We start from the raw sequence: 18,362 nt of genomic DNA, 5'->3' as shown, positions 1-18,362 counted from the left end.
TGCTGGAGCTGGCGGCCGCCCGCGGGCGCTGGGGAGCGCCGGAGGGTGCGGCAGGGCGGCACCTCGGGGACCACCGTGCGCGTTTGCAGTGGGGCCCGCGGTCCCGGGCGGTGGCCCTCCGGCCCCAGTTGGTACGGTCTGGCCCGGTAGGGGGGCAGCCGGCTCCCGTCTGTCCCGGGAGCGGGCCCGGCCGCGGCCTCGCGGCAGGCGCCCCCCCCGTCGTGCAGTGGTACGGCCCTCACCCCTCGCGGGGCTCTGGGAGGGTCTAGCCCAGTCCCCGCTTCCCCTAGCAGGCTCAGTGGAGGCGGCCGAGCCGAGTTCCGGTTCCGGTGGCTGCGGCCGCGGGCAGGCAGTGAGGCTGGGAAGAGCGCGCGCTAGGCGCTCCGGCTCGGCGCCTGCCCCTCGCCGTGCTCGGGGCGGCCACAGCGCGGGGGCCAGTGCTGTCCCCGACACCCTCTCCGGGCGATGGTGCGACCCAAGGGCGCGTCCATCCCCCGCCGCCGCTGACCTGGGTCCCCCACTCCATGGCCGCCTCGGCGCCGCCCCCACCGGACAAGCTGGAGGGAGGTGGCGGCCCCGCCCCGCCCCCTGCGCCGCCCAGCACCGGGAGGAAGCAGGGCAAGGCCGGTGAGAGCGCCGCACAGGGTTGGGGGCTGGACCTCGCAGACCTCGGAGGGGGCCTGGGGTCCTTAGGCCGAGGGGCCTGAAGAAGATGGGTGGGTGAAGTCCTCCAGGGGTTGGGGGCATGTGTCATAGGTCGAAGACCTTAGGGTTTGGAGGCACGTGGAATTCAGGAGCCACTTGGGAATCTGAGGGTATCAAGAGATAGGCTGTGTCTCATTTAAAGGAAGAGACAGCAGAGAATGTGGTAATACAATTTATTTTTCATATTACACCTATGTTAGTGTTTATTTGTTAAGTAAATAAGCAAGTGTATATTGAAGTAAGAAGAGTTCCCCCGAGAATGGCTGGGAGAAAGGAGATTGGGGAAACCTCAGGGAAACTTGTTTGTGTTTGTCTTTTGCTGCTCTTCCAGGTTTGCAAATGAAGAGCCCAGAAAAGAAGCGAAGAAAGTCAAATACTCAGGTGAATGGTGGTTGGTGGGAGGGAGAATTCCTCGCACGACCCTCCTACACTCTCCATTCTGTCCCTGTAGTATCTGTATCTTGGTCAGATACAAGGAGAAGAGAAAGTTCTCTCTCTCTCTGTGTTTCTTGTCCTTTCCTTCAACTTCATAACAAATTTGGTGGTGGTGGTGGTGGGGGGAATGAGGTGATTTGACCAAAGATTGTATCAGTCAGTATTAGAATCTTCCTCTCCCATTTTCCCTGTACTGGTTCCCTCATGATAACACCTACGGCTTACTTTTTCTAAGTGCCAGGGATTGTGCTCGAATAGTTTTGGGGGGTGGGCAATTGTCTATTTTACAGATGCAGAATCTGAGGCTTAAAAAAGTTAAATACTTGCTCCAGGGTCTTGAGGTTATTCAGTGTCGGAGCTGGGATTCCAGCGTAGTTCTACCTGTTTTCCAAACACAATTAATGCACTGTGCTCCACCCGTTTCTCTGTTGTATTCTAAGGTCCATCTTGATTTTAGACCTGAGCTGGCTGGAACCAGCCCCCAAAATGTGTAGTGTGTTTCTGGTGTTCTCCTGGTTTGGCTCTGTGCTTCCCTCTCTAACCTTCTTTCCCTCATCTGTTCCCCACTAGGGCCCTGCATACTCACATCTGACGGAGTTTGCGCCACCCCCTACGCCTATGGTGGATCACCTGGTTGCATCCAACCCTTTTGAGGATGACTTCGGAGCCACTAAGGTGGGGAGCACAGCTCCTCCATTCCTTGGCAGTCCTGTTCCCTTTGGAGGCTTCCGTGTGCAGGGGGGCATGGCAGGCCAAGTGCCCCCAGGCTACGGCACCGGAGGTGCAGGGGGTCCCCAGCCTCTTCGTCGACAGCACCCCCCTTTCCCTCCCAACCCTATAGGCCCTGCTTTCAACATGCCCCCCCAGGGCCCTGGCTACCCACCCCCAGCCAACATGAACTTTTCTAGCCAACCCTTCAACCAGCCTCTGGGTCAAAACTTTAGCCCTCCTGGTGGGCAAATGATACCAGGTCCGGTGGGGGGGTTTGGCCCCATGATCTCACCCACCATGGGACAACCTTCCAGAGGGGAGCTGGGCCCTCCTCTCCCCCAACGCTTTGCCCAGCCAGGGGCGCCTTTTGGTCCTTCTCCTCTTCAGAGACCTGGTCAGGGGCTCCCCAGCCTGCCCCCCAACACAAGTCCTTTCCCTGGTCCGGACCCTGGCTTTCCTGGCCCTGGTGGTGAGGATGGGAAGCCCTTGAATCCACCTGCTCCCACTGCTTTCCCCCAGGAGCCCCACTCAGGCTCCCCAGCTGCTGCTGTTAATGGAAATCAACCCAGTTTCCCCCCGAACAGCAGTGGGCGGGGTGGGGGCACTCCAGATGCCAACAGCCTGGCACCCCCTGGCAAGGCAGGTGGGGGCTCAGGGCCCCAGCCTCCTCCAGGCCTGGTGTATCCATGTGGTGCCTGTCGGAGTGAGGTGAACGACGACCAGGATGCCATTCTGTGTGAGGCCTCCTGCCAGAAGTGGTTCCACCGAGAGTGCACAGGCATGACTGAGAGTGCCTATGGGCTGCTGACCACTGAGGCCTCTGCAGTCTGGGCCTGCGATCTCTGCCTCAAGACCAAGGAGATCCAGTCTGTCTACATCCGCGAGGGCATGGGGCAGCTGGTGGCTGCAAACGATGGGTGATGCTGGCGAGGTGACCCAGGGAAGTGCATATGTTCCTCCCTGCTCTCCCAGGGTGATTGTTTCCGTGTCTGGCACTTGGTCCTTGGCTTCCACTGGCTTCCCATCCCCTGGAGCGGAAATGCAGTGGCTCCTGGGGACAGAAGAGGAACTGAGGTGGGCAGGAAGGAGAGCCTGGATCGCTCACTGTTCTGGAAACTTGCACGTTGAGATCTACAGAGATCCAGGAAACCAAAGCCCTGCCGAGCAGAGCCATTTTGTGGTGGCTCTTTCTGGAGGCCTAGGGGTATGGCTGCAAGAGAAAAGAGGCTGGAGGAAGATCAGGAAGGCAGGGGTGTCCCCTCTGTAGGTGATGGACGCCCCCAACACCTGTGCCTAACACGCCTCTCTGGCTTCACAGCTGCAGCCTTAGTTTTTGGAGTCAAGTGTTAAAGGTTTCTGGCCAGAGGAGTTTGGGTCTCTTCCCATCCCTGCAATAGCCCTTCCGTGGGCTCTGAGGCAGCTGTAGGAAATGAAAAGGGATTTCCCTCTTCCTATTCTCCCTTTGCTGCCTCCAAAATTTGCTCAACTCTTCTCCCTTCAGAGAACCAAATAGCTTGAAGAAACAGGAGAGTTCTTGGCCATGACAGTTTTCTTGGTGATTTGGGGCTTCATGACAGTAGGTAAGAGAATGCTGTCGGGACATATCTCCCTCATACCAAAGTCACTGGTCCTTTCTCAGCCTCTCTTGTACTTTTCTCCTAATGACCATTTTTTTTTTTTTGCCAAAAATTGAGATATGTGGTCTGACCAGAATATTTGAAGTTTGGACAGTCCTGGAAGCCTGGATTCTGTGTAGTGTACCACCTTCCCCCACCCTGCCCATCTGTTGCACACTATTCTCAGCGTTGGTCTTCAGTTTCTGGTGCCCTTATTCCCCCGCCTCCCTGGCTTGATTGAAGGAAAGCTTGAAAGGGCACAGAGCCCTTATACCTCATTTCTTCTGATAAAAGGATCCCTGTCACAGCTTGTGGGTGGGAAAGGCGCCAGGACTCTCATCGAGGTACTGAAATGCAGTTCAGAGCCTGGGTGTTTCTTCTCTTTCCCTGCTATTTGTTCTATCGTCTCAGGCCTGGTGTTCTAGCAGTTCCCACTCCTCTCAGTTTTGTACTGGGCTTTCTTTATTTTTAAAGCACTGGGCCTGGGCCTGATCAGGAGCCCCTCACAGCTGCTGTTTCTTACAGCTCATGCATACATTCCTCAGTGGGGTGGGGAGGGCGGGCCTGAGAGGAGTTAGTGGTTGCCTGGACCCAAGCATGTGCAGAGAAGACAGGTACACCAGAATCCATTTGCCTGCCCAGGTGGAGCCAGCAGCCTTCGAGGCTGTGAAAGGAGTCGCCTCTGTCCCAGTGTCCGCTCACTCCAAGGCGCAGATAGCACCCCTTTCCCGCCCCCACTGCTCAACTTTGTGTTTGTGATTCTGTTCACCCCTCTTTTATCTGTTGCTATTTTTGTGCTGCCTTCCCCCATCTCAGCATTTTGTAAAGTGACTCCTGGGGGAATGTCTGCTTAGTTCCTCTTTCACTGCACTGTTTTGGAAGAAAGTAGGGGGGGAGGGGGACAGAGATGTGATGGGGGAGGGGTCTTTTGTACGGTTGGATTAATAAAATGACTTGAAAAATCCAGACGAGGACTCGTTTTACGTGCACAATGGTTGGAATGAGCTGTCCTTACTGCTGGGAAGGGTGCTGGAAGGGTAATTGAGTGGGGGGCAGGGGTTGGAGATGTATGCCCCAAAGGGCCTCAGTTGGTGTGACTGGCGGAAAGATCCTTCCCAGGGCCGAGGACTCTGGGTTCAAGCTGCTGAACCTGAGCGGAGGGAGTCCTGTGTGTCCCACCCTACCCCTGTGTCCCAGCTATGAGAGTTTCTTTCTTTTTTTTTTTTATATGGTACGTGCTCCTAGCCGCTAGGTCCTAGCGGGAACTGAACCCGCGACTCTGGTCTGCAGGCTGAGGCTCCAACCGCTGAGCCAAACCGGCCAGGTCAGGGCTAGAGCTTCTTTTCTGAGCACATTCCTGGGCCGGGCCTGGAGCCAAGCGGGAGCTTGGGCTGTTAGGCCTCAGGGAAACAAGTGCATGTAGCGTTTCTGGGTTTAGCGCCCACCCTCCAACCCCCAGTTGTTTGGCTTAGGAGTCGAGTGTAGCTCCAGGGGTGGGGGAAGGGGCTACACCTGGTTCAGCAGATGTCAGCTTTGAATGCTTTTCAGACCCATCCCCTTTTAAAGAAGTAGCAGTGGCATCCTTAAACAGCCCGCACTGGAACAGGGTGGAGAGGGTGGCAGGAGGGCTATTTCCAACCCACGATTTGCCGCTCTCCCTTCCCCCATCCTGCAGCTGCCTGTGTCTATCCTGGGACCAATCTGGCTTCTGTCCCTGTCGTCTCCGGAGATGCCACCGTTTGTCTTTCAGTTTTAGGTCTTCCTCCTAATACCTAGATACTGAAAAAGGAGAGGTGGTCACCCAAAATTCAGTCTGTTGGAATTTGTTTCCCACCGGGGGTTATGCCTAGGTTTGTGGGCTGTACAGGTCCCCCCTTTTCCTCCCGGGGCTCTCAATTCCAGCTCTTATTGGTCAAAAGTTTCCGCCCCACTCAGGGAAACTGACTTCCCATTGGTCAATGCCAGGTCATGTGACCTCCATCCTTTCTGGGGCTGGGAACTAGGGGAAGCCACAACAAGTTCAGCTGAAGACTGAAGGATCAGGTACTGCCCGAGCGGGGAGAGGGACCGAAGATCTGCTGTGGGAAGGAGGGTAGCGGGGAGGGAGGGCAGAACTCAAAGGGCTGGGCTCCATCGGGGATCTACGGAACTGCTTGTCAGAAGGGGGACTGTGGGTGACTGTTTCCAAAACAGGAACTGCTCTGGGTCCCCCAGGCAAATGCTGTGGCCCTAGGTCCTTTGCTTTAGAAGTTTGAGGGAACAACTCTTAGAGGGGTTGAAATTAGCGGCACCAGACTTCCCAGCTTTGTGCAGAGTGGGAGAGCTCCCCCTTTAGCTGTCTTTTAGAAATAGCAGAAGTCTGACAATCCTTAAAGGACGATTTTGTTGACTCCAGCCTCAATGAAAAGAGGGGGGGATGGGAGGGGGAGAGGGGTGATGGTGGGTTTTCTTCCCAGAGGTGGATGATAAGAAAGAGATCTAAAAAGACAGGGAAAGGGTGGAGGTTAGACAGCAGAAGGAACTTCCTAATAAGGCAGTGAGATGCTGGCTTGGGGATAACAGGGGGATCTTTTGGAATCTTGGATGAACCCAACCAAGAGAGGTACCAGGACTTAGAACCCTGAGTACAGAGATCCCAGAACTGTCTCCTGTTTGGGTCTCAGGAGTGTTTGTCTTGTTGACCCAAATACCATTGCTGGTTTCCATGAGACAGTGGGTCTGACATCACCCTGGTTGCCATGGTGCTTGGTTCTGGAGGACCTGAGCAGGCGGCACACAGCCAAGGATAAATAGGGACTTCAGCCCAAGCTGCTGCCACTTCCTTCCTGCCACCACCTGTTAATAGTCACACACAGCAACTGGGGATGGGGAGATGATGATGCATCAGAGGAGGGGCCTAAGAGCAGAAGGCTGCATGATGATGGCTCTGTGGAAGCCTATAGAAGCTGGTCAGGGGTGCCCTGTTGGACTTGGTTTGGGTAGTCATTGCAGCCATTCTCCTGTCTTATTGTAGGATGGGTGTGTGTGTCTGGGAGGCATAAGCATTGGGAAAGATACTGTGAGGGTGCTTCATCTGTCCTGGGCTTGGATTTTGAAGGACCATAAGAGGTTATTAGGGCACTGGGCACCTTACACCTGCTCAGATGGAAGGGGGCAGCGTGTGGTTTCCCACGGTCTGCCATCCATCTTCCCCGCTCTCCCTTCCCTCCCCCAGGGTTTCTTACAGAGTCCTTTCCCATTTGCCACTCTTCTAGCCCCTCAGTAAGGAGTTATTTATCCTCCTTTGAAGGATCACAGTTCAAGACTCTGGGAGGTCAGCCCCTCTATTCCTTTACCTTTTTGCCAGGTTCCAGTTGCAGCTGCCCAGCCTGAGGGGACAGTCTGGGCCTTGGATGAAGGGGTAGGTCCCTCTATTTTACCCTGCTTAGTGTCAGGCTTTGGAAGCTGGAGGGACTTCCCACCCCTACTCTCCCAAGTCAGAGCAGATCAGGGGTAAGCCCACAGCCCTGATTTTTGTCTATGCTTTGCAAACTGTAAAGTCTTTATACATGATAGTTGCCATAAGGCCCTTTTCTCAGTCACCCTCAAACTCTGGGGATTACTAATAAGGGAACAGTATTTAGAATGGAGAGTGAGGGTGACAGAAGATTTACTAAAGGTACATTGAGGTGGATCTGTGCTATGCCGGTTAGTCTCAACCCTGCCTGGGGTGAGAATCATCTGGGAGGTTTTAAAAAAGATTCACACCTGAACCTGACCCTAATGTCAGTTGAATCAGAATCTTAGGTGATTCCAGTATTTATTGATTTGAGAGAGAGAGAGACAGAAACATTGATTTGTTGTTCCACTTATTTATGCATTCATTGGTTGCTTCTTGTATGTGCCCTGACTGGGGATCAAACCCACAACCTTGGAGTATCGGGACGATACTCTAACCTACTGAGCTACCTGGCCAGGGCTGCAGCCAGTGTTGAGAACCCCTGAACTAGAAGGCCATACAAAGGACTTATGGTGGGTGGGTGAGTGGGAGACTTGGGGCTGAAGGAGGCTGTGGAGTCTTCTCTTTCTAGCCCTGAGAGAAAAGGTAATGATTGTGGGAGAGCCTGTCAGGGGTGAAGGGAGAGCTGGGCTGTTTTTCTCACTCTTAGCTGTTTGTCTTTGCAAGTCAGATCAGCCACTTTCTGGCTTTCATCTGCCCTGACCATAGCAGGAGAGAGTTGGCTGGGTTATTCCCCCAAAGCCTTTCCAGTCCTCTGCTTCATTGACCTTTCAAGGTCAGTTCTGTTTCCTAAGGCTGTTGGTCCCCGGGAGAGGCGAGCTTCTCTGTGGCTGTCCACAGGTTCTGATTTGCAAGGCAAATACTGCCCCAGAGAGTTGAGGTGTTAGGGTCAGAGGATTGGAACCGGGCTAGTTCTGGAAGCTGCTGCCCAGTCCTTAAACCTTGGACCCCAGCCAAGGCTGCTCCCTGCATCCTGCCTGTCCTGAAGGAAGTAGGGTTGCTGAAGCTTTTCTCTGCAGGTGGCAGCCACAGCAGCCTCAAGGACCTCAGCAACGATGGCCTCCTGCCCGGATTCGGACAACAGCTGGGTGCTTGCCGGCTCAGAGGTAGGAAAAGCAGGCCTGGGAACCACATGGAGGGGGATTCCTACAGGACTGGGCTGCTATCTGGGTCTGTCCCTTCCTTGGTCCCGATGGTCACCTGCACCACCTCCTGCTGTGAGAGGAACTCTGGTGGCAGGGGAAGGAAATCAGGCCCCAGGAGTCAGGTATTAGGACTTGGACCATGCCCACTGGGGTAAGCTGTGAGAAGTCAGGAAGAAATTTTGGTGGGGAGACCAGTACGAGTACAGATCTGAGGCAACAGTGGAAAAGCCATTCTAGGGGAGACTATGAGGAAGCTCATTGGATAAGCTTCCTCATTGGAGTGTTGGAGTGAGGTTAGGGGCAGAGCCTGGGAACCTCGAAAAGAACCTGTGAAGGGCCTGGCTCAGGCATTCAGGCCTCATTCTTAGGGAATCCCTGAAGGGCCCTGAGTCTGAAGGAGTCAGGACACTCATTGCCTGGGCAGAGGGTGAAGCCACTGTGAGCGCTGGGTAGAAACAGAGGAGAGCGGTTTTAAAGATCCTGTAGTCCGCCCTGGCCGGTTTGGCTCAGCGGTTAGAGCGTCGGCCTGCGGTCCGGAGAGACCCGGGTTCGGTTCCCGCTAAGGGCACGTACTTCGGTTGCAGTTTGTCCCTGGCCCTGGTTGGTCGTGCGGGTGGCAGCCACTCGATGTGTCCCTTCACGTCGATGTTTCTCTCTCTCTCTCCCTTCCTCTCTCTCCCTCCCACTCTATCTGTACAAAATATGGAAAAATGTCCTCAGGTGAGGATAAAAAAAAAAAAAAAAAAAAAAAAGATCCTGTAGTCCTACCCTGGCTGGTTTGGCTGAGCAGTTAGAGTGTTGGCCCTTGACCGAAGAGTCTCGGGTTTAATTCCCGGTCAAGGGCACGTACCTCAGTTGCAGGTTCAGTCGCTGGCCCTGGTCAGGGTCCTGTAGGAGGCAGTCATTGATGTGTCTCTCTTGCATCGATATCTCTCTCCTCCCCTCCCTCCCTCCCCCTCCCATTTTATCTAAAAATCAATGGAAAAGTATTCTTACCTAGCTGGTGTGCTCAGTGGATGGAGCAAAGTCCCATGGACTGAGAGGTCCTGGTTCAATTCCGGGTCAGGGCACAAGCCCAGCTTGCAGGCTGGACATAGATGTTTCTATCTCCTTCTCCCTTCCTTTGTCTATAAAATATCAATAAAAACATATTTAAAACATAAAAGAAAAATATCCTTGGGTGAAGGTTAAAAAAAAAGATCCTGTAGTCCAGGTAGTAGTTGGAGAGGCGGGGCCCAGTGCACTGCTGTTCTCCTGAAGCCACTGAGAAGGGTGAACGGTCCGGCAGGATGCTGGAGGACTGAGCTGCTGGAGAAATTGTAAAGGGATCCGAGCCCCAGTCGCTCGGGATGTTAGAACTGCCAGGAGGAGAGAAGGCGAGGAGCTCGACTTAGGCACTTTACGTTCGAATGCCCTGGAGGAGCCCACTTGAGGGGAGGAAGCCGACCTCAGGGATGATGCTGGAGCACGACACGTGGACTGGGTCTGGCCAGTGGAAAAGGGCGGACACTCTGCTCTCACTCAGCCAGAGTCCTGGGGTACCTTTGCTGACAGCTGGGCATTTCACCTCGCTGTCCTCCCCTGTAAAGGGGGTGGTGGTGGTGATTCTTGCGTTGTAGAGAGGACCATGAGAAAAAAGTGATTGGAAAATTGCAGACAAACACAATAAGGCCAGGAATTATTCTTAGAGGGATGGCGGGAGCCATGGATGGGGTAAGTGGATGATGGGCCCCCTGAGAAGGAGCGTGTAGAGAGAGAAGAGGCTGGGCCTGGAGAGCAAGGCTGAGAACACCATAGAGGACAGGCGGGTGGGGGGGCAGCTACTGGGAGAGGGGTGTATGGGCTAGTGGGAAAGGCCAGGAAAGTCTAGAAGATGTGAGTGAAGTGGGTAGCTTGTTGTGGGTGCAACTGCAGGGAAGCCCATGGGGAACACGACTGTGACCCCGAGGCACCTAGGGACTTTGTTTTCTTGCCATCCTCCTACCTTCCAACCAATCACTGGTCATTTGTGGGGAGGGAGAAAAGTGCTGATTATATTGCAGGGGAGTGAGGCCCCGGCTCTATCTAGCCGGCAGGTTTGTATAGTGTCCGGTGCTTTGGTCCAGTGGTGCTTCTTCGTTTAACCGAAATTGAGCCTCTGAAAGTTCTTCAGAGCAGCAGGTGATGTAAGGAGGGGCCACACATGCTATTGAGCTGTGATACCGTGGTGCCAGCTGTCCCCTTTCAGCTTGTTCTCAATGTATTAGATTTCTGTGACATGTGGGTTGGGGTCCCTGAGCAGTGCAGCTAGGACCAGAGACCCTGGCAGAGGATGTGTCCTGTTGTCCTTCCACTGGAGCACCTCCTGCTTGTGCCCCTTCTCCCAGAGCCTGCCTGTGGAGACCCTGGGCCCAGAACCCACGATGGACCCCAAACCTCAGAGAGCTCCTCAGGGCCCTGGGAGCCCTGCCAAAGCAGATGAAGAATTAGCTGGGACCTTGGATGGAGAAGGTAAAAGGGCCTTGCTGAGGGTGGGGTGCAGCCATATTTCCTCCATGTTCTAGGGTTCCCAGTTTCATCAGGGAGGGGGAGGCTGGTTAGTCTTATTTCCCACTTTAATCTCAGTTGAAGATATTCTTTCCTCATGCCATCCTGGCCTTTTCCTGCCTCCTCCAACCTGGTTGGGACCTGCGGGAGCCAGAGGGCTGCATAGGTAGTTGGGAGGCTGAGGTGTTTTTCCTGGGCCTTTTCTTCCACTACAGAGACCCTCTTCCAGAGTGAAACCTCCCAGTCTGGTCCCATTCTGCCAGAGGAGACTGAGGCCAAGGTGAGGGCCTTCACTGGAGGAAGGGAAGGAGGTGGGAAGGACCGGGAGCTGCTCACAGCTGTGTCTGAATCAGGGTGTCCTGGAAGGTGATGGTCCTGGACTGGAGCTCCCTGACTCAGGAGACATCGTGGCCCAGGGAGACTTGGAGGAGGCCCCTGTGGTGGCAGACCTGGGACCAGACACACAGGACCTGGAGGATCAGAGCCCCCAGCAGAGCCTGCCCTCATCCACCAAAGCAGGTGAGAGTCCTCCTTGTCTCCCTTTGGCACCGTTTTTCTAGAAGGTTTATTTGTGGGAGGGAGTAGCCATCACTGCTGAGCACAGCTCTGGTCTTGGCCCTAGGACTCAGTAGCTTGGAGCCTCCTTAAATTCTATCAGTGAATTCTATCAGTGAGTACTCAGCACTACCCCTAAGGCTCAGAGAGGTTAAGTGACTTGACCAAGGTCACACAGCTAGTAAGTGGCAGGGCCCAGGTCTGGTTGACTCTTGGGCCTCCTTCCTCTGTTCTTGCCTCTAGATTCAAGTCTTATCCTCTGAGTCCCTTCCATGTGTTAACTCTGTTTGGGGGATGGGTGGGAGGTTCATGCCTATGTAAGAGACAGACTAGACTGAGCCAAGATGAAAGTCAGATCTGTGAGGGGTACAAAAGAAGGTATAATTAGCCCTGGCCGGTTTGGCTCAGCGGTTAGAGCATCAACCTGCGGTCCAGAGCGACCCGGGTTCGGTTCCCACTAAGGGTGCGTACCTCGGTTGCAGTTTGTCCCCGGCCCTGGTTGGTCATGCGGGTGGCAGCCACTCGATGTGCCCCTTTCATGTCGATGTTTCTCTCTCTCTCTCTCTTCCTCTCTCTCCCTCCCACTCTATCTGAACAAAAAATGGAAAAATGTCCTCGGGTGAGGATAAAAAAAAAAAAGAAGGTATAATTAAGTTGCTTCCACGGGAGGTGAGGGTGGTTTAGTTAGGGGACAGGCTGAGGGGAAAGGAGGGACAGGGATAGTTGGGGAAATGGAGCCTGGAGCAAAGAGTAGGCTTTGTTTTATTTTAATTTTTTTTAAATATGTTATTGATTTTTTTAAAGAGAGAGGAAGGGGGAGAGAGAGAGAGAAACATCCATCAGCTATCTCCTGCACACCCCCTACTGGGGATCAAGCCCACAACCCGGGCACTTGCCCTGACCAGGAATTGAACCGGGACCTCTCAGTCCATGGACCAATGCTTAATCCATTGAGCCACATCGGCTGGGCAAGAGTAGGCTTTTAAAAATGTTTTAATTTTTTGTTACTTGTCACCTGAGGATATTTTTTCCCCACTGATTTTTAGAAAGAATGGAAGGGAGGGAGGGGAGAGAGAGAGAGAAACATCAGTGCAAGAGAGACACATTGATTGGTTGCCTCCCGTCTGCACCCTGACCGGGGATTGAACCTGCAACCCAGGTACGTGCTCTTGACCGGGAATTGAACCTGTGACCCTTCGATGCGCTGGCTGACGCTCTAACCACTGAGCACACCGGCCAGGGCAAGAGTAGGCTTTTCGGTAGATAGGGTAGGAGGAAGAGAACATCCAGGCCAAGGCTGCAGCATCAGCGGAGGGCTGAGGGCCACCTGTCCTGTGCTAAGGAGGCTGCATCCAAGGTTTGCAGCAGGGGAGTGTGAATCCGTCTCTGTTAAAGGTGACAGGCTGGAGGGAGAGGCCAGGGCCTCGCGCTGTTTGGGAGGTAACTGCCGTGGTCAGGCAAAGCTGGTGAAGACCTGATCTAAGGCAGATACAGGGTGTGTGATGTTAAGATGTTTAAGTGTCGAATAGTCTGGATGTGAGGTGAAGGTGGGCAGGCAGACGTCTGTACCCAGAGCTCTAGGGAGGCCAGGCCGGGCCTTACAGACTCATCTGCCCTTGGGAGCTGTCGGCGTTGTGAGTGAGATGCTGGGTGACTGTGTGCACAGTGAGGAGAGCAGAGAACAGAAATGGTGTCAAGAGACCACCACCCTTAGGACCTGAAAGAGCCAGAGAGGGACTGAGCAGGAGTGGCCAGAGTTGGGACTGACCTGGCAGGCGAGTAATAGCTGTAGGAGCTTGATCTGAGGCACATGAGGGAGGACAGAGGGTGCTTTTAAGTGCAGCTGCTCTTGAAGTTGGCACATTGAAAGGACTGGTCTCCCACCTCCAGACTGGGCAGGGCGGTCATTGATGTCCAGGCAGACATGGGCAGGGTCTCCACGTGCCCCTCTCTGAGGTCAGGGCTAGGGACTCCCCGTGTCTTCCTTCATGCCCCCTCTTTCCCTGTGTCCCGTCTCTCCAGCTGCCTCACTGCCTTGTCCCCACCCCTTCCTCCAGCTTGGATCAGGGAGGCTGCCCGCTGCACCAGCAGTGAGGATGACACCGACGTGGATGTGGAGGGTCTGCGGAGACGGCGGGGCCGGGAGCCCAGCACTCCTCGGCCTACGGTGCCCCTGGGCGCAGAGGACCAGGCCGGAGGCGAGGCTGTAAGCGGGGAGCTGGGCATTTCCCTCAACATGTGCCTCCTCGGGGCCCTGGTTCTGCTGGGCCTGGGGATCCTCCTCTTCTCTGGTGAGTGCTGCCTCCCTTCCTGGGGCCTTGAGCCTCTGCCTTGGCCCCTTCTGCCCTCTGCCCTTCACCTCGCCCCACCCCTCCTCTGAGGCCTCACCATTCTGCTCTGTCTCTGTTCTCAGGTGGCCTCTCAGAGTCTGAGAGCGGTGAGTGGGGAGGACCCTGGCTTGTTCGTGTCTGTCTCCTCCCAGTGCCGAGGGAGGCCGATGGGGTGGCTCTGGGTCAGAAGGAGGCATGCTGGGGGCTGAACGTGTGCTGCTCAGTTATGCCTTGTTCAGAGTAACCCGTGGCCCTTTACCTGGCTGGACTTCTCAGTCACAGCTGGGCCCAGGACAGGCAGGCGACTGTGTGTGTGTGTGTGTGTGTGTGTGTGTGTGTGTGTGTGAGGAGTGCCTTTGTGTGCCTTGGGGACATTCAGGACTTCACTTTCCCACAGAGCCCATGGAGGAAGTGGAACTGCAGGTCTTTCCAGATGCCACCCTGGACAATGAGATGGCGGATGCTGTGGGGGATGGGCAGGTATGTGTGAATGTATCCATCGGTGTGTGGGCCTGGTGGAGGAGTTGAGCTGCCCAGGCTGTGGGGCAGGGTGGGGTAACTGGTTCCTTTGCCCTCAGGATGGCCTAAGGCAGCAGCTGCAGGCCTCAGCGGCCCCTGACAGTGTCCCCAGCCTGCAGAGCATGGCTCTTCTGCTGGACAAGCTGGCCAAGGAGAACCAGGACATCCGGCTGCTGCAGGCCCAGCTGCAGGTAGGCACAGGGAGGAAGGGGTAGGCTGGGCCAGGTGTCTGTCCTAGTGTCCTCCCCCACGGGAAAATTCCTTCATTTACCACACACCTTGGCCCTCTCCCTTTCCCACTATAGTCAGATCATCTTCCTAGTTTTCTACTCGCATCCCTCATGCTAAAGTGTAGGCCAGGGCTGGCATGCCTGTTTCAGGGGACATGCCACCTCTGATCGCTTGGGATGGTCTGCCTGGAAATTATGTGGAGAAGGATTTGAAAAACACGCCAAAGCTCAATGGGAAAGAGTACTGTGAATGATTAGTAATGTCTGTCTGGGCACGGGCGGTGGAAATAAGGTGATGAGAGCCACATATTGGCATCCTTAGGTGAAGAAGCGGGTGCTTATATCAGGACATAGAAGCTGAGACCTGTGATGGAGTTTGGGGATTCCAGGGTCTGGTGCAAGTTGCGGATGGGGAGGACTAGAACCAAATCCTCTGAGTGTCCCAGGACATAAAAGGGGCTTGGGCCATCTGCCCACTATGCGGGAGTAGAATTGGGGTGGAAGGCACTGGATCCATCCTGAAAAGACCCTCCTGTGGTACCCTCCATCTCTATACCCATCCCAGGCCCAGAAGGAAGAGCTTCAGAGCCTGATGCACCAGCCCAAAGGTCTAGAAGAGGAGAATGCCCAGCTCCGAGGGGCCCTGCAGCACGGCCAGGCCTCCCAGAGGGCCCTAGAGTTAGAGCTGCAGCAGCTGCGGGCCCGTCTCCAGGGGCTGGAGGCTGACTGTATCCGGGGAACAGATGGGGTGTGCCTCGGCTGGGGCAGAGGCCCACAGGACGGCAAGGTCTCTAAGGAGCAAGGTCCTCAGGGGCAGGAGCCCGGCACTGGCTTCCTAAAGCAGAGGGAACAGCTAGAGGCTGAGGCCCAAGCACTAAGGCAAGAGTTGGAGAGGCAGCAGCGGTTGCTGGGGTCTGTGCAGCGGGACCTGGAGCAGAGCTTGAGGAATGCAGGCCAAGGTGACCCAGCTCACGCTGGCCTTGCTGAGCTGGGCCACAGGCTGGCTCAGAAGCTGCAGGGCCGGGGGAACTGGGGCCAGCACCCTGGGGGGCCTGCCAATGCCTCAGAAGCCTTGAGTCAGGAGCCCCACTTCCAGAGCTCTAGAGAGTGGAGTGGAAAGGAAAAGTGGCAGGATAGGCATGGGGACCGGAAGGCTGAGCACTGGAAGCATAAAAAGGAGAAAGCTGGCTGGGAAAGGAAGAAGAGCTGGGGGGATCAGGAGGACAGGGAGCTGGCAGGGAAGTGGAAGGAGGGCAAGCCGAGGGTGGAGGAGAGGGGCAAGAAGGATGGTAAGCGACAGGGCCCCAAGGAGCCCCCCAGGAAGAGAGGAAGCCCCCACTCCTCTGGGGAAAGGCACAAACACCCTCAGTGGAAGGAAGGGGCTAAAGACAGACACGACCCCCTGCCGTTCTGGGCAGAGCTATCAAGGCACAAGTACCGGGCACCCCAGGGCTGCTCGAGCGTGCACGAGTGTGCCCGACAGGAGGGCCTGGCCTTCTTTGGCAAGGAGCTGGCCCCAGTGCAGCAACAGGAGCTGGCCTCTCTGCTGAGGACATACCTGGCACGGCTGCCCTGGGCTGGGCAGCTGACCACGGAGCTACCCCTCTCACCTGCTTACTTTGGTGAGGATGGCATTTTCCGCCATGACCGCCTCCGCTTTCGGGATTTTGTGGATGCCTTGGAGGACAGCCTGGAGGAGGTGGCGGTGAGACAGACAGGTGATGACGACGAGGTGGATGACTTTGAGGACTTCATCTTCAGCCACTTCTTTGGAGACAAAGCACTGAGGAAGAGGTGGGTAGCTGTTAGGGTGTTGGGTTGGGGGAGATACAGGAGAGGTGGGGATATGTGTGAAGGGTCCTGAGTCCAGGGTCTTCCAGTTTGAGTCCTTATCTCCACGTTTAGTCCCCCACTGGTTTCACTCAAGAAGGCATCCAGGTACTTTCCCATCTTCCTTTGACAACAGGAAGCTGCCCATGCTCACCCAAAGGGAGTCCTTGTTGGGCTGGGGGGTTTCTTCCCCAGTTGTCCTGTCCTACCTACACCTGCATGGCTCAGGGGGGAAGGGAGATTTCTTCCACCTTCCTGCCCCCCCCTCCAGCTGGGGTCTTCATCCTAGGAGACCAGGTCTGCCCCCAGTATGATTGGTGGTGGCTGGCTGTGGTGGCTGCCTTAGGAGGAACAGGATCCCCTTCTCAGGGAACCCCTGCTCATCACATGGCATTGTCCTCTAAAGGCCTCTTCCTGCCCTGTCCCCACCTCCCCACAGGTCCGGGAAGAAAGACAGACACTTTGGGAGCCCCCGAGTGGTGGGGCCGAGGGAGGAGCACAGTCCCCACCGCCGAGGCTGAGGCCTGCTGTTACCTTACTCCTGGGGACTGCTGAACGGCCGTCTCTCCTGGTTGGTGTCCCAGGATGTCCTTCACAGAGGAGAGCGAAATCCCTCAGCCCTGTGCTGATGCCACTTGCACTAGAAAAAGGCCTTAGTGGGGCCTGCCTTGCTGTCTGTGCACACGTATGGGAATGGTCGGGCCTGGACTGGGACCCTTGGCAGTCTGTCTGACTGTGTCACGCCAAATGTGAAAGGGTTGGGAGAAAAGCCTGGTTTTGGGGGTGGGGTGGCGGTGGGGGATGGTATTCTGATTCTGAAGCCAAAGCGCTTTTTTCCTCTTGTATGTGTTCTGCTTCAAAGTGGGCCCTGGGTGCCACAGCCTGACCCGTGCCCCTGGGGTTTGAGAGTTGCTGGCTAGAGGCCCAGCATCCGGACTTTCCCTGGGGTTTGTTAGATTTGGAAGCAGCTATCCCTAGGGGGTGAAGTCCCCTTTACCCTGGCTTTTCCCGTGGCCTCCCCTCCCCTATGAACTGTAGACTCAGATCACAATAAAGAGCTGTTGGAGCCCTGGCCGGTCAGGCTCAGTTGGTCGGGTGTTGTCCTGCTGATTCCATCAGGGCACATGCCCGAGTTGCAGGCTTGATCCCCAGTGGGCGTGCAGGAGGCAGCCAATCACGTTCTGCTCTCACTTTGATGTTTCTCTTCTTTTCTTCCTCTCCCTTCCTCTTTCTCTCAAAAAAAAAAAAAAAAAAAAATAGTGCAGCCCGTGTGGCTCTCAGTGTGGCTTGGTGATTGAGTGTCGACCCATGCACCAAGAGGTTGCAGGTTCGATTCCTGGTCAGGACACGTGCCCAGATTGTGGGCCTGATCCCCAGTGGGGGGCATGCAGGAAGCGGTGGTCAATGTTCTCATCGATGTTTTTATCTCTCTCCCTCTCCCTTCCTCTCTCTCTTTAGAAATCAATAAAGGGGGAAAAAAAAAAAGAGCTATTGGAGCTGTGACATTGGGTGGGGCTCTGTCACGGGTGGTTTCTAAGCGCAGGGACACACACTCCTGCCACGTTGTAGGCACTGGTACTTGCCTTCTCCCATATACTCCTTCCCCCTCCCCTCCCCCTCACAACTTCAGGCCTTCTGGGCTGAAACACCCCATTTGCTTACAGCTGCCTTGACTGTACCCCTGGGAGATGTAAAAATAATGAGTGTGGGGCCCGGCTGGTGTGGCTCAGTGGTTGAGCGTCGACCCTTGCACCAAGGGGTTGAGGGTTCGATTCCCGGTCAGGGCACATGCCCAGGTCGTGGGCCTGATCCCCAGTGGGGGGCATGCAGGAGGTGGCCATTTGATGTTCTCTCTCAGCGGTATTTCTATCTCTCTCTCTCTCTCCTTTCTTCTCTCTCTCAAATCAATAAAGGAAAAAAAAAATGAATGTGGGTTTTGGAATCTGTGCCCTGGGCTCAAGTCCAGGCTGAGTGATCTTGGGCAAGTTAATCTCCAGGAGACTTGTGTTTCTTATCCTCATAAAAGGGAGTCGGGGTCTGGGGGAGGGATTAAATAAAGCAATATAAGCAAAATGCCCAGTATTTGGCACTCGAAAGTTATTTCAAGCCAAAGAACATACAGGCACAACCCATAGACACAAACAACAGTGTGGTGATGGCCAGAGGGAAGGGTGGTGGGAGTGGATGGAAGGGGCAAAAGGCAGGAAAATGGAGACATCTGTCATCTGTAATAGTATCAACAATAAAAATTTTAAAAAGTT

The 18,362-nt window shown here is 55.1% G+C and overlaps 2 protein-coding genes across 3 annotated transcripts; both read left to right on the top strand.

The window, feature by feature from the left end:
* Positions 1 to 322: 322 nt before the first annotated feature.
* On the top strand, positions 323 to 3,531 carry PYGO2 (pygopus family PHD finger 2). The gene is made up of 3 exons (XM_036273621.1): positions 323 to 627; positions 1,037 to 1,086; positions 1,711 to 3,531. Exons 1-3 carry the CDS (start codon positions 525 to 527, stop codon positions 2,770 to 2,772), a joined length of 1,215 nt encoding a protein of 404 aa, XP_036129514.1. The 5' UTR covers positions 323 to 524; the 3' UTR covers positions 2,773 to 3,531.
* Positions 3,532 to 5,451: 1,920 nt separating this feature from the next.
* On the top strand, positions 5,452 to 17,255 carry PBXIP1 (PBX homeobox interacting protein 1). Of its 2 annotated transcripts, XM_036273194.1 has the most exons (12): positions 5,452 to 5,510; positions 6,814 to 6,867; positions 7,986 to 8,072; positions 10,478 to 10,601; positions 10,853 to 10,917; positions 10,991 to 11,156; positions 13,250 to 13,483; positions 13,606 to 13,629; positions 13,920 to 14,002; positions 14,101 to 14,232; positions 14,837 to 16,065; positions 16,541 to 17,255. In XM_036273194.1, exons 3-12 carry the CDS (start codon positions 8,022 to 8,024, stop codon positions 16,620 to 16,622), a joined length of 2,190 nt encoding a protein of 729 aa, XP_036129087.1. In that variant the 5' UTR covers positions 5,452 to 5,510; positions 6,814 to 6,867; positions 7,986 to 8,021; the 3' UTR covers positions 16,623 to 17,255. The 2 variants fall into 2 exon arrangements, with proteins under 2 accessions (XP_036129087.1, XP_036129088.1); XM_036273195.1 differs by lacking the exon at positions 6,814 to 6,867 and having other exon boundaries at positions 5,456 to 5,510.
* The last annotated feature ends 1,107 nt before the right edge of the window (positions 17,256 to 18,362 follow it).

The sequence above is a fragment of the Molossus molossus genome, unplaced genomic scaffold, assembly GCF_014108415.1.
Source record: "Molossus molossus isolate mMolMol1 unplaced genomic scaffold, mMolMol1.p scaffold_m16_p_20, whole genome shotgun sequence".
Classification (NCBI taxonomy): Eukaryota; Metazoa; Chordata; class Mammalia; order Chiroptera; family Molossidae; genus Molossus; species Molossus molossus.
Note: the sequence above shows the minus strand (reverse complement) of the source record. Positions and strands in the feature narration are given on the sequence as shown.

What these genes read in the sequence shown, in the direction of transcription:
- PBXIP1 (XM_036273194.1), top strand. Translation starts at nt 8,022, where the DNA reads ATGGCCTCCTGCCCGGATTCGGACAACAGCTGGGTGCTTGCCGGCTCA. An exon ending in GCCCTCATCCACCAAAGCAG is followed by an intron (nt 11,157 to 13,249) that starts GTGAGAGTCCTC and finishes CCCTTCCTCCAG; the next exon opens with CTTGGATCAGGGAGGCTGCC. An exon ending in GGGGATCCTCCTCTTCTCTG is followed by an intron (nt 13,484 to 13,605) that starts GTGAGTGCTGCC and finishes CTCTGTTCTCAG; the next exon opens with GTGGCCTCTCAGAGTCTGAG.
- PYGO2 (XM_036273621.1), top strand. Translation starts at nt 525, where the DNA reads ATGGCCGCCTCGGCGCCGCCCCCACCGGACAAGCTGGAGGGAGGTGGC. An exon ending in GAGGAAGCAGGGCAAGGCCG is followed by an intron (nt 628 to 1,036) that starts GTGAGAGCGCCG and finishes CTGCTCTTCCAG; the next exon opens with GTTTGCAAATGAAGAGCCCA. An exon ending in GAAGAAAGTCAAATACTCAG is followed by an intron (nt 1,087 to 1,710) that starts GTGAATGGTGGT and finishes GTTCCCCACTAG; the next exon opens with GGCCCTGCATACTCACATCT.